Genomic DNA, 14,344 nt, shown 5'->3' on the forward strand with positions numbered 1-14,344 from the left:
AGATTTTATCACACTTAGAAATCAAAAAGACATCTTTACTAATAGCCATTTTCCTTCCATACTCTGCACATCTCCATAAACAAATAGTTGTTGACTTGCAGAATTTTTCTCCAGAACACACCTGTACCTGTTTGGTCTCCTCCTAAGATCAGTGTAAATTTTCCTTACTTCCTTACACTGAGTTTCTTTATTTTACACTAAAAGCCTGGTCTGTTCACAGTAATCCTGCTTACAGTAACATGAAATGTTAAATCCACTGTTCAGCTGCTTGGAAAATTATAACCAAACTAGAAATTGCATCATGATTTAAAGAGTTCATATATTTATTGTGTAAATCATGTCCTCTATAATCTTTGGTGAAAATCAAAACCAGTAGTTATAAGAGTAATGATAGCCTGAAACATAGCAAGAGGTAAATATATGCATATATATTTGTATTGTATACATACATAGGCATTTAAAAAATTACTTTCATTGCTTTTTGTAAACTATATATTTTTCATCTGTATTTCCAAGTTGTTCTGTTTAATAATGACATTTCTCATGTGTCTGTAAGTATTATTTTTTGAAAATACCTGCATTTTTAAGTATCAATTTTTCATCCTAATCACTGTAACCCTTTCAGTCTAGGGCAAAAAAGCTTTTACCACTTCTTATAACAGCTGCTGATAATTTAGGGGGCTCAGTCCTTCAGAACATAGTTTCTAGTACCCTCTGGGTGCTTTTATTTATCTAAATGCTTCTCATTGTGTACTTTTCTCTGTATGAAATACCTTCATGCAAACTTTTGTTTAGAAAATCATGAGCTGAGTAACCACACAACTGAAATTAAGAATCTGAGGACCTGAGCTGTTAGGAGCCACCCTGGAGCAGATGCTGGGGCTGCTGTGAGCATGGGGTGCCAGATGTGAGCACAGGGTGCCAGATGTGACTGCAGCATGCCAGATGTGACTGCAGCATGGCAAATGTGACTGCAGTGTGCCAGATGTGGGTACCGGGTGCCAGATGTGAGCGCAGGGTACCAGCTGTGAGTGCGAGGTGCCAGATGTGAGTGCAGGGTGCCAGCTGTGAGCACGGGGTGCCAGATGTGACTGCACCATTCCAGATGTGACTGCAGTGTGCCAGATGTGAGCGCAGGGTGCCAGATGTGACTGTGGCATGCCGGCTGTGAGCACGGGGTGCCAGATGTGACTGCACCATTCCAGATGTGACTGCAGTGTGCCAGATGTGAGCTCGGGGTGCCAGCTGTGAGCGCGAGGTGGCAGCGGTGACCGCGGGGTGGCAGCTGCGAGCCCTGGGTGACATCCTGAGAGTGGTGACAGCTGTGACTTTCGCCTGTCAGCTGCAACCACTGGGTGGCTCCTGTGACCGCGGGGTTGCGGCTGTGAGCTCTGGGTGGCAGCTGTGACCTTGGGGCAGCAGCGGTGAAGCCCCACTCCCAGAGCAGGGCACCCCGAAGCAGGGGCAGTGGGCAGTGCCGGCAGGTCCCTGCGGGCTGTGTCCGTGGGAACTGTCGGGCTGTGCTCGGCAAGGTGAAGTTCATAACTCCAATCTGTTGCAAGAAGCAGCATTTTCTCTGAGAGCCTGTGCAACCTCCCTTACTCACAGCAAATGCTCCAAAAGTAATCACCATCTCCATCAGTCCAAGGTCAAACAGCCCACATATATCTAGAGGCTGAGTTACCTACCCCAGACCCAGTCCTTTGGAGTCTATGTTGGATTTTTATCTGATAGTTTGGATCCTTGTGCTGCTCATTAACGTGGAGGTTGTATGGCCCTTGGTTCCACCAGCAGCATTTGTTCCTATCATACATAAAAGGCATTTCCTTCCCTGCTCCTTTAGCCCCTGCAGGCTGCAGAGCCCCACAGAGCCTGCACAGACCCACATACATCCATATGGGGACAAGGCACTTTAAGGAGATCACAAATACACACATGGATCTATGGATCTATGTCTACTAACTCACCTAAAGTTAGCAAGATACAGTGTTTACAGACCATTAAAAACACATGGAGCCTGAGATGCCTGAGGAAAAATCCAACAGATACCCCTTATGCCAAGTTGATTTAATCAATGAATGCAGACAGACCATGGAAAAGTCTGATTTACAGTCAGAACCACAGAACCCACATCTCATACCTCTAGATCCTCTCTGCAAAGTACATGTGCAAGGTACACTCAGTAAGATCACTGAGATGGCTATCATTAAAAGTGTTCACCCTGCAAGGCTCTCTGCCTGTGTGTGTAGACCTCAGAAAATTGCTCTCCCTGTTTTGGCCAGGCCCCTCATCTGCACTGTGCCACTCATCAGCCTTTCCTGTTGATGTCCTGTTTCAGCACCTGCAATGTCTGCACTGGGCTTCAGCTCTCTGCTTTGGCTATGGCTCTGGCATGTCTGATGGGTTCAAACCTCATAAGCTGTTCAAAGAGCAAGCTGGCCATCAGCACTTAAACAGCCTTGCACCTTCCTCTCCTGTTATTGGGATTTGGGCAATTTGCAGCAGTTAAGAGCAAGTGCAGGGAGGAATGGTTATGTACAGACAGATAATAACAAGTTCTTTCTTTATATGTTAGCTCCCATGCTTGTCTTTTTTCTTCCTTTAAAGCACCAAACCCTCAAAAAAATTCGGTAACAGTTTTCTCAAGGCTTTTGGGGTATTTGCCTGTCACCTGGACTCACAGGGGAGAATTGCTCATTTGAAAAGTAATGATGTGGCTTTTCAACTCTGCTCTAGTGAGTATTTATATAGCTCCTGCCCCACTCTGTTAGCTGAAACACTCCCATGCCAGTGTCAGGAGATCGAGTTCCTGCAGGCAAAGAAGTGAGCAGGACTTTTCAGGGTGATCTAGAAGAAATGTTGCAGTTTGTGTGCTCCAGTAATGCATTACATTAGGATGTGTAATTTCCTGATTTCAGTTCAGTCTCATCATTCTAGGATCTTATAATTAATTTGAAAAACAGCTGTCAAAAAACAGCAATTGGATGAGAAGCAAATGGGCATCTTTCTTAGTGACATGAAACAACTGGAAAGACAAGTGTGGATTAGCAGTCTGCTTGGTTTTATGTGTCATTTCCATCTTCCCTTGTCTGCCCTCTCAAGCTCCTCTTGTCAACAGTAGGGGGAATACAATATTATAAAACTGAATGGAAATCTGCAGTGGAAAGCAAGAAAAATGTTTAGCAAAAGTACTGAAAAAATTATTTCAGTTTAACCACATGGGATCCTGTTTTCTGTGTGTCTGTGTGTCCAGCTGGTCTCACAGCAACTGGAGGTACTGGATGATTTTTCCAAGCCAAACTGAAATTCCACAGTTCCTACTGGTTTTGTGGAAAATAGCAGCTGGCTAGAGGAGAAAAACCCCTGTTGATGGGAAGACAAATAACTCATCCCTATGGAGCCAGTGGCTGATCAGCCCAGGATAACTACACAACATCACCCAGCTAGATACCTAAATATGGTATGGGGACATGCATTATGAGGAGCTATAGGAGGCATAAGAGAGGGGGAGAGGTATTGGGAACTCTTTAGGGCTGTGGGAGGATATGGTGAAGTCCAAGACATAATCCCATGTTGTCCAGGCTCCTGGCAGAGATGAAAGGAGAGGATGACCAGCAAGCACTTTTCTGCTCTGACACTCCTGGTTCCTACTCCTCCAATGAAATGACAATCAGAGAGGGAAAACTGAGTGACCAAGACGTTAATACTGATCTGAAGTCATGTCTTTTTGTGTTGGGAATGACTTTTTAGGCCTTCTTTGCAAATAAAGGAAGAGCAATACTTATTAATTTATTTGTTTTCACAGGTGACCTGTGAACAGGAACCCCACACTGGTTTAACAGAATACCAGAGCTTCCAGTCATAAAACTTAATTCACTGCACTTCACTGTTAAAGATTAACTTGCATTAACACCAGGGATTTATATACTTTATAACATAATGTTTCATCTGAGAGAAGAAGGAGCACAGGGTAACTATGATGTTCACTTATATAGCTGAAGACAGCGGAACTTGCCTATGCGTTGCAAAGAACAGAATAATTTCTATGACTCAATGATTAAACATTTCTTGAAGTTAAAATCACAATCACAGTACACACTGAGCAGACTGTGTGTGAAAGAGTAATCCTGCCTCTGAGTATAAACACTTGGGTGTAACTTGGCAGCTTCTGTGACTGCTAAACTGTGCTTTCTATTACACAGCCATCAATTTAATTGAATGCTGGAGTTTAAGGACCCTAAAAATACAGAAATAGGTAACAAATTGTCTCTGTCCCACCTACCTCCAGCATGTTCTGTTCTTTTTGTGTGGGATATCACAAGCACTCCACAGTGGCAGTGCAAGCAGTGCCTTCAGACAACTTTATCACTGGCTTGTGATGATAAAACAAGCTGCTGTTGTAATTTATCAAAAAAGTAAACATCATAGAGGAAAAATGTAGGATGCCCTATTCTGAATGAAAACTGAAAGATACCCATCAAAGATACTATCAATTCCACCCAGCTTTATCTGTCTGATGTTGGGTGGCCTTCCTCTGCAGAGAGATGATTTCTCTGGAGGCTGAAGACACTGGTTTGTCCCAGCATTGTCTTTGAGTGAGATGAGATGAGATGAGATGAGATGAGATGAGATGAGATGAGATGAGATGAGATGAGCAGCATTGTGGAAAATTTCTTACTCTTCTTTCAATACAGGGATCTTCCTTAACTTATATATCTAGACAGAATGCTAAAGCTACCAGATAAGTCTGCCAAATTCCTGCTATATCCACTATGTCTGCTATGCCACATCACTTTAGCCTTAAATTTCCTTAGGGATCTAAATGGGATGGTATTTACCAGGATGAGTGTAGATGAGTGAAACCTCCCATTTGATCCTTTGTTTCGATTTCCTGGTGGGACCAAAGCCAGTGTGTTTCTCACAGCAATAGCAGCCACACATTGGTACTGCTGCTGTTTACATCAAATCAGGTGGGCAAGGTTCCTGCTGGGTCATTGCATTGCTATAAAAATGCACAGCAAAATGAAACATTTTGCTAAAGCATGCAGGAGGTGTGTAAAACAGACAAATATGTGAGAGCTGGGGAACAGCAGGACAAAGCAGTACTGAGGTCAGGTTCTCAGATATCTCCAGCCATGCAGTATGACCAACAATTTGGCAGTATATTCTGGGCCTGTTTCCAGACCTAAATGTAAAAGAAATACCTGAAGATGATATGACTGTGACTCTATAGATTTGGTTTGATTTTGTGAGGAGTCTGCATGGCAAAAATGCAATAAATGTCAGATGTTTGTAAAGCACATGGTTTGTGTCAGCAGAGCAAGGGTTGTGCTCCATGACATGGTAATTGAATCTGTCCTTGAACAGGGCAGGGCTGACTTGTGAAGGATGTAATTCATAGCTTCAGAAAAAGTGAGCACTGATGAAATGTTAATTGTTATGCTATAAAGACTGATCAGGGCAATTATCAGGTGAGATAATTTATTTAGACATTGGGGCTTCAGGGTGATTTTGGTGGCAAAATACTGTTGTGATGTGAAAGGGACAAGGCTGCAACAGCCAAAGAAGAGCAGGACAAGATGCAGAAAAATGCATCTTCTGCAGAATGCAGAAAAGTAGGTGACTAATGAAAGCCTGTTTCTTGCAGACAGAGAGAAAAGAAGCTTGCTCTTTGGAGAGAAGAGAGACAAAGTACAAACATATGCTGGAGGGACGTTAGCACATTAGCCTGCAGCCTTTCACACCTCAGAAATGCACAATGCCTTCAACGGATGAAGCAGAAAACAGGTGCCATCAACCTAAAAGTGTTTATTGCCATTATATTGTATAAAAAATTCCCAAACCATTTGGAGAATAAAATAATAAATTATTTTGTACAACTTCCACTTACACGAAAAATGTAATTTTGTTCTAGTCTTGTTCTAGTCAAAATAAAATTTGAGCTAATATGTTAATTTATTAAAATACATTATAAGCATTCATGAAAACTAGTCCTGTTGCCTATTCTGTAGAGCAGTGTACATACAAACAGCTTCTGAGATCTCAGGAATGGTATTTATTGTCTTTTGCTGAATGTAAGAAAGTTTAATGATACTAACAGTTAAACCAGCTGTTACTCTTCATTTCTCTGATAACTTTTTTAGCAATAGGGTCAAACTCCCACTGTTTTGATCCATGGAAGAAGTAGAATAATCCTGGAAATGAAAAAGTAAAGCATTATGTTATGGGTGCAAGAAATAGCTTCATTTTGAAATATCTCCTTTGTACACACAGGAGAGCATGTCTTAATTTCTGTCTTTTGCAGGATGCAGCAGTAATGACATTAATCATGATTTCAGAACTTAAGATCATTACAACTAAACTGATTTTACTTAAAAACTCATTTCATTTACCTTTCTGTTGAAAAACAGCATCAACCTTCTGACTAATTCCTGGAAATTCATCGACTGTCAGTCTAGGATAACCCTTCTCCATTGACTGGTTGTTTTCATCAAACCTAAATCACATGAAGGGAAACATTTTCCAGAGTTTAGACTTCAATTCTGCACAGAGTTAAGCAGTTTTTAAAAGGTGTCCACCATCTGCAATTTAGTTTGTTCCACTGGGGTTGCAAGATAAAATTGTGTTATTTACTTCCACAAATGGCTGGAGGATGTTGACCATTGTATTTTCCATGAGGCTGTTTTTTGTTTGCTGACAAAGGCAGGTACAGCTCCAAAGAAGCATCCTAAGTGAGAAAAATTGAAGGAAGACCCACATTTTTTACTCCAGAGAAGGGATTTACCCTGTCTCATGACAACAGTGTGACAGATAGTGCATGAAAACTGAACAGATTCATTCCTGATACAGCACATATTTCTAGCATGAATTTTGACTCTTCCTCTCAGACTTTGATAAGATATTGTACATAGTCCTCTACTAGCTGACAGATCAGATGGAGGCAGGGAAGCTGGCTTATTTCTAATGCAATCAAGTTCTTCCTAACTGAGCCAGGACAATTTTTATGAGATTGGTCTAGATTAAGGGAGTTGAATGTTCTTTCAGATTTGAGGAACCCTTTCAGGGGTAAAAAAAAAAAGCCCCAAGTAAACAAAGCCTTTGTTTTACTTCTCCTTGGATACAAGAAATATTTTTCACGGGCACATGAGCTGAGAGAATGAGTTACTAAGTAAGAAATATGTTGTTGTAGTTTTTTTGCATGCTATTGTCTTGTGACCAAGGCAGTGGAATAACAATCCAAGATACTGTAAATACTCTACCCAAATTAATCAAAATTAAAAAACAGGAAACCACAGGAATCTCAAAGTCCAGCTGACATTTTATGTATCACTGATGAACCCCACAATTAGTCACAATAAAATCTGTGTGACCCACACTTGCCCTGGTTGCCTGAGGAAGACCTTTTTTGCCACTGCCCTTGCACAGAAAAAAAGTCTTTCAGCTTCCCAAAATGGACTTATTTCTCCCACCTGCCTGCTCCTTGGGTATCAGGATTCATTCATGCCAGTTTGGGTATAGGATTTAGAAGGAACTTGTCTAAAAGTCAGGGATAACCAGTCAAAGACAGGAAGGAACTCCCGCTTTCCTTTTTCTGAAAGGGATAAAATAATCCAGGACTTTTCAGAAACCAGAGAAATGGTGCACAAGCCATCACAGCCAGCCTTCTGCTAAAGTAGGTTAGCTTTGATCTTTAACTTTTAGAGACACTTTTGTATTTGTGAAAGTTCTCTAGATGCTGGGTTCTTTTTGGCTTCCAGGCTAATGTATCAAAACATGTCCATATTTTGAATGCCTACTTCAGAACACCCTTAAGCTCTCAAGAGACAAAGATGTGCTCTTCTGCCCATGGAGGAGCCAAAGAAACACTTCTATGAAAAGTAGGATTATTAGGATTACCTAATTACATACTGTTACTTAAAAGATCTACTTTTTCTTTTATCACATAGACACTTTAATTTTTATCCAGATTATATAGGAGTCATTAATAGGAAAACATTTATCAATTCTTCTTACCTCCAGTACTTGTCACCTATGAAAAAGTCTGTCTTCCCTGTCTTTTTATTACAAACAGCTGCATCAACTTTCTTGACACCTTTAGGGAAGCCCAGTGTGTCAATATTCTTTGGATAACCAAGCAACACCTGATATCCACTGATAACCCAGAATTTGTTACCTGTTAAGAGAAATTAAAATATTAACTTCACCACTCATTTGCAGACAGTAAATAATAAAATGCACTCCTTTATTGTAGGTTGTAGGAAAACTGGATGAAATATTCTGAGTTTTTATTTTATGCATTTGAAAAGTGAATTTTATGCACACATTCTTTCTTCCCATGTAATTAATTAAGAAAAAAGTTAAAGAAAATCTCATACTTCACCTTTGAAAATTAGGATTTGATCTTTTGTATTCTCATATGCAGCTTCAATACCAGGAGTCAGATTTGGCCAGAAGGCAGAAATTAATTCACGTTCAGCTTCTGAGTTATCAGGATATACCCTCCATAAGTGCCTGATTTAAATATGAAACAGGTTTTGTAGTAATAACAAACCACAGAAACTTCTATATGTGTAACAGAATGAGAACAACATTGTGGCTTACAAGCTCTTTCTTGTCAGGGGAGCTATCTGGCTTGATGTGCCAGAAAGGAAATAACTCCTTGTGCTGGAAAGCATTTGTTTTTTATCTTCTTTTATCTTCTTTATCTTTTTATTTTCTATCTTCATTCTGGCACTTCATTGATACTGATTGATATATGGGATCAGTTATAAGAAGCTGAATATTTTAGGTTATTCCTGTACTGTACAGTAAGAGGGTTATAAGACCCCAGGAAGGACTTTCTGGAATCTCTTCAGCAGATAAATTCCCTGGGTTACTTTGGGCTTGCAGAGGTGATTGGAGGAGAGATGGGCTCAACTGTATTGTCAAACATACTTATTTCTTAGTTAGCTAGTTTCTTAGATTAGTAAAATCAATTAAACACTTAATTAAATGTTCAAGTCCAGGTTGGATGGGGCTCTGAGCAACCTGGTCTAGTTGGAAGTGTCCCTGCTTGGAACTAGATGATCCTTGAGCTACCTTCCAAACCAAACCTTTATGAGATTTTCAGGAAATATTTGCATCAGTAAGTCAAGTCTCTACTCATTGTAACCATCTATACACTTGGGAACAAGATCTCATTGGGATTGAAGTGTTTTCTGGAAAAAAATAAAACATATTTTTTCAGGGGATCCTGTGAAAATATTAATATTGCTAATACCTGCCAAAACTTTTATTTCCATGAATTGTAAATCCTGTAAACATGTGAACCACAAAAGTATTCAGTCTTTGTATAAATTAGGAAAAATTAAACCCCATGCAGACAAATGTCATATCAGTATTTACCTGCCCTTTAGAAAAATGACTTCTTGTCGGAGTGTAGTTATAGCATCAAAAGACATCTGGGAGCCACAGATTTTAGGTGAGGTAGGGGTAGTTGGCCTTTTATCTGGGACATTTGGTGGGGATCCTGAGGGAGACATTTTAAACAGAATACACCAAGTTGTAGAAATATTAAGGTTTCCACACCTTGCTTTTTAAAAAAAATGTTATGCCAATATGATTAAGTTTATGGTGAAATTTTATGAAAGAGATTATAAAGAGATTATTTCTCCCCTGCTTACCTTTTTTCTTTTTAAGGCCATGGATCTTACTTACCATAAATGGACTGAATGCCATTTATATCATCTGGAGAAAGGGGAAATTCACTGGGGCTGATGTAGGCATAATTGGGGAACATGAGAGCCCTCTGATCATTAGAGTGGGAGAGACCCAGGGCATGGCCAAACTCATGAGCAGCAACAAGGAACAAGTTGAACCCTTAAGAAGTGGATAGAGAGAAGAGATCAGTCAAATTTTAATCAGTAATGGCTGATACAATCACAGCAGGTTTATTGCTCAGTGGCAGTTTTCATATAATATATTGATGTTCACTAGGAAATGCATCTATGTGAACATTTTTTTGTATAGGATAAGATTGTGGTCTTCCCCACTAGAAGGGAGAGACTTTTGACCCTCCTGCTTTCTGTTAGCTACTGAAAGTGTGTGTGTGTCATGAGATATCTGGGGGTGAGTGTGGGTGCAGCTCTTTGGAATGTCCTGGCAGGGTTTCCTGGCTGAGGTAGAACGGATTAGATAGTGAGTCAGATCAAACGAACAGCTCTCCAGGGCAAGGCAGGAGGACACGCTCTGTGCTCACTGCAGATATCAAAGTGTCACTCTGTGTGTCACTCTCCCTCCTACAAGCATGAGAAAGAAAGGTGAGATCATGAATAGACAAGGAAAGACAAAATGTTAGCAGAACACCTTACCTTTCTACCATTGGGACATTAAAACATATGGTTTCTTTAGAGATTTGTATAACAAAATAAGTTTTTAAAATATAATGGTTCTGCATGCTTATTCCCAGTGAAATATGTTAACATAATAAATAAATAAAAATGGAATTTCCTTCAACATACATCTGTCCCAGTAATACACCTGAATTAGGGAAGAATGATCATCTGCCCTGCAGACCAAGATCCAAAAATACCAACAGATTTAATGAAGATCACAAGTCTGTGGCAGAGGAGAGGACTGGTCATCGATTGCCCAAGAAAGTCTGACTGAAGTCAAGACATTCATTTCTCAAAAACCCAAACAAAATAAAGCCTCATTTTTTCCACACATATTTCCAGTCAGTCCTCCCCTCTCACGAGTCTTCCAAGTTCTGTGAGTTCTGCAATGTCTGGCTGCTGGAGCTGTGCTGCTGAGGAACAGCAGAAAAACTGGGGTTGACCCATTCAGTCCCAGCATGGGGAAAACATTACATTTAATCATGTGACACGTCCAGCCCTTATCCCTCTCTTTTTTTCCCACCACAATAAACCCACACTCTCCTTCCTCCTTGTGCAGTGGTTTTACAGCACCTTTCTGTTCTATAGCTCCTTGCTGTTGCTGACCTCAATTCTCTTGTTGCAGCTTTCCATCCCAGAAAGTGGAAAAGGAAGGGGTCTGGAGTACCACAGGGCAATGTCAGGGTGTAGTGACTCACCTGTCCAAGGCAGTATGTGCTGTATGGGCAGACAGAGATGAGCAGAGGAGCAGGTGTGTCCCAAACACTCAGTGCTCCCCCCTCTGCTGCCTATTGTTGGATCTACCCTGGAGTTTTTAGTGAAGACTCTTCATTATCACTGGTGGCTGTATTGATTTTTAGGTTGTGGGGATGTTCTTTGAGGGCTACTGCAAAGCACATGGTTGTTCCAAGCCTGGTGTGCACCAGCAGAGGAAAAGAGAAAACTTTCATCAAGGGTTGTGAAACTCTGGGCCACCACCAGTCCCCAGGTAAGAGTGGCTGTGTCTGTGGCATTCCTGCCTGGAAAGGATTGTCCTGTTAGTATTTTTATCAGAGCTAAATAAGGACTAAAGTAAATCAAGCTGAGTTTGTCTACATCATTGTAAGTGTCCCAGTTGGAGGCCAGCCTGTCTCAAACCGCTCTTCTGGCCCAGTGCTTCTTCTCAGTCTCTTCCTTCACTTAAATAAAATCAGAATGGAATTTATTCATCTCCATGACACTTTAGAAACATTTTTTGAACCTACCAGCTGAGCCTGTGGTCCAGTCTTCATCCTCATCAAAGTGCACATCACCGCCTAAACCACTGCCAGGTGGAAAGGCATGAGCAAGAACTCCAAGGGGGCCATCAAAGTAGCGAGGGCAATGTCCATGAGCTAAACAATATGAAGGTGATACAGCACTAAGCTTAGGTCATGACTATTGAAAAATCTATTAATTAGTTTTATCATTGTATGCAGATTACCTCTGGTCCCAAAAGCAATCATTATATCTGCTATTCCCTTATGAATGCGAGTGAAAACCAGCGGGGTGACAGCACTCCACACTTCAAATGCCTTCTCAATTGCTTTATCCACATCCTCCTTGCTCATATCTGGTGTGTAGTTCACAATTCTACAGTTACGAGAATTCAAGTATAGTATTTACTATTTGCAGAAAAAACTAAATCCCTAATATGTTTAGGAAGATGAACAGAAAATATAAGAAACAACATAACCTGCAAACAAATAGTTCCCAAGATTTATCTTGGGCTGAGTGAGTTTGATATGTTAAAATTGAGTGTGTTTGGGTATGGGATAACTGTCCAATATGTGTTTTTCATAAAAACAGTTGTGCACACATTATCAGTTTTTACTTAAAAAGAGGCCTCAGCCAGGAGGTTGTCACTAGAGCATGAGGAAAGTTACTTCCTCAGGTTTCCATGTGACTACCTCACTGTTGCCTCAACAAATTTTAAAGATAATGAGGCTTGTAGAGGGTGAAATTGATGTTTCTGTTTGGCTTACAGAGTATTTCTCAGGAGTGATACATGGAAGGCAAAATACCATGGCTGAACCAGTAAATGTAAAATACCCAGCTTGATTTTCAGAAATTCCCCTCAGGAGCATGCATAGCTAACAGCTGTGAAAAGAGAAACATTTTTGTATTTCCAACAGGAAACAATTGCTATAGAAGTTATATTTAAATAGAACACATTTGGACACCCACAAACCCAACATTTAAACTCAAAAAGTTTGAAATACTACCTGTATGTCAGTTTGGTTTTTTTCCATCCAGGCAGAGTGAAGCCGTAGAGACCCACGTCAGGAACTCCGCATCTGGGTTTCTTCATCATTTCCAATGTCTCATTATCCAGTTTTCCAGTCACTTTCAAACCAAAAAATTGTTGCATTTTCTGAAGTTTTTCAGCTGCAGATTCAGCATTTATTTTCCATCCAAGCTGATTTGGATCTGGCTCAACAGCGTAGAACTTATTCAGATAGTTCTGTGGAAAAAAAAGTGACACGTTTCACACTTTGATCTGTTTCTTCAACAAATAAATACTTTAGAACTGATGTTTGTGTAGGTTGCTGGCAAAACCTGCCTGTGATTTTGGAGCACAACAGATGTTTTCCCGAGGATCATAGCTAAACAGAAACAGACATTGTGCTGACTCTTATTTACTTGACATTTCCAGTTTGTACGGATTTATCCTACTTTAGTAAAGCTCAGGAAACAGAGTTCCATGCAATAGCATTGTCTCAGAAAGGCAACAGGCTGCTGTGCAGCTGGAACACACAGAATAGGTCTAAAAAGAGAGGGCTCAATAGATCCCAGATATGGATAATGCAGTTACCTGTGCAAGCTTTGCATCTTCTTCATTGCCTTTCTCTGGGTGGATGAGAAGAGTGCTGGAAACAGCTGTACATGTTATGAGCCAAAGTGAAAGAGCCTTCATTGTTACCCTCATGCCTGTCCTGGCAGGAGAGCTGTCTGCTTTCTGCTCCTGTGCCTCCTTTCTCACATCCCAGTTCGTATGGTTGTGGGGTGCTTTGGGGAGTCAGCTGTAGCCTGACTCAGAGCACATCATGCTCTGATTCCCTCAGCACAAGCTATAACACTGTGCAGACCAGCACAATAAAACTTAATTGAACCCATCCGATTTCACAGTCATCTGAAGTCAGAGGTGAATATGTCTAAGCTGCTATCCTTTCAAAACTGGCACTCAGATTTAGGTATTTTACCCTGGCTTTGACAAACCTGAGCAATTTCATGCTAGATTAAGTGGTGGACAAATGCAAAACCTGGTAAGTCCCAACACACATGTGTGAAATGGCACCATGAAATGTAGGCGTGCTCTACATTCTCAGCCTAGAAAATAAGAAATGTGGATGTGGTACAAATCCCATAAAAAACAAAACAAAGCAAACTTTGGGAGAAGTTACTGTAAGCAGAATATTTTCTTTTCCAATTTATTCATAAAGTGAGACAGAATGTTTTGGGAAATGGATGAAAATGCGAATTTCCTACCCACCTCTTTCTGCCAACTTTTTGAAATTGTGTTTTTTTTTAAATTATTCTGGTGGAATCCAAGATATACATAAATAAACCTTATAAATTGAGCCTAAAGAACATGACTAATCTTATATCTCTGTCTGCATCCATCTATCTATCATCTATCTATCTATCTATCTATCTATCTATCTATCATTTTTCTATCTGCAATTTCATCACTAAAGGGTTTTTCCAGTTTAACCACATTAGCCACAGGGCATATGATTATTTCCTGTCTTAAGTAATTCAGAATAAGGGAAGTTTCAAGAGTCACACAGGCTGTGACAAATTACAGGATTTCACCCTGTTCCAGCCAAGTGTCTTCCTCTTCCACTGGCAGCAAACAGAGATGAAGGTGTTCAGCACATCAGAGGAGCTCTCACAGCACATACTCAGCTATTACAAAACTGTTTAAAGAAATGCCTTCATGTTGGACCGTG

At 40.5% G+C, this 14,344-nt stretch overlaps 1 protein-coding gene across 1 annotated transcript; it reads right to left on the reverse strand.

Annotated features, from left to right (window-relative positions):
• Positions 1–5,854: 5,854 nt before the first annotated feature.
• Positions 5,855–13,400, reverse strand: LOC130251797 (matrix metalloproteinase-27-like). The gene is made up of 10 exons (XM_056488721.1): positions 13,207–13,400; positions 12,617–12,855; positions 11,836–11,984; positions 11,618–11,746; positions 9,697–9,858; positions 9,385–9,508; positions 8,381–8,511; positions 8,014–8,173; positions 6,393–6,496; positions 5,855–6,194 (listed from the first exon to the last, which is right to left on the reverse strand). Exons 1-10 carry the CDS (start codon positions 13,318–13,320, stop codon positions 6,094–6,096), a joined length of 1,413 nt encoding a protein of 470 aa, XP_056344696.1. The 5' UTR covers positions 13,321–13,400; the 3' UTR covers positions 5,855–6,093.
• Between the last annotated feature and the right edge of the window lie 944 nt (positions 13,401–14,344).

This window comes from Oenanthe melanoleuca, chromosome 1, assembly GCF_029582105.1.
Source record: "Oenanthe melanoleuca isolate GR-GAL-2019-014 chromosome 1, OMel1.0, whole genome shotgun sequence".
Classification (NCBI taxonomy): domain Eukaryota; kingdom Metazoa; phylum Chordata; class Aves; order Passeriformes; family Muscicapidae; genus Oenanthe; species Oenanthe melanoleuca.

Bases quoted from the DNA above. Each gene is read 5' to 3' on its own strand.
- LOC130251797 (XM_056488721.1), bottom strand. From the start codon at position 13,320: ATGAGGGTAACAATGAAGGCTCTTTCACTTTGGCTCATAACATGTACA. The intron at 11,985-12,616 runs GTAGTATTTCAA...TCGTAACTGTAG, and splicing joins AAAACCAAACTGACATACAG to AATTGTGAACTACACACCAG. The intron at 6,195-6,392 runs GTAAATGAAATG...TTTCATTTCCAG, and splicing joins TGCTGTTTTTCAACAGAAAG to GATTATTCTACTTCTTCCAT.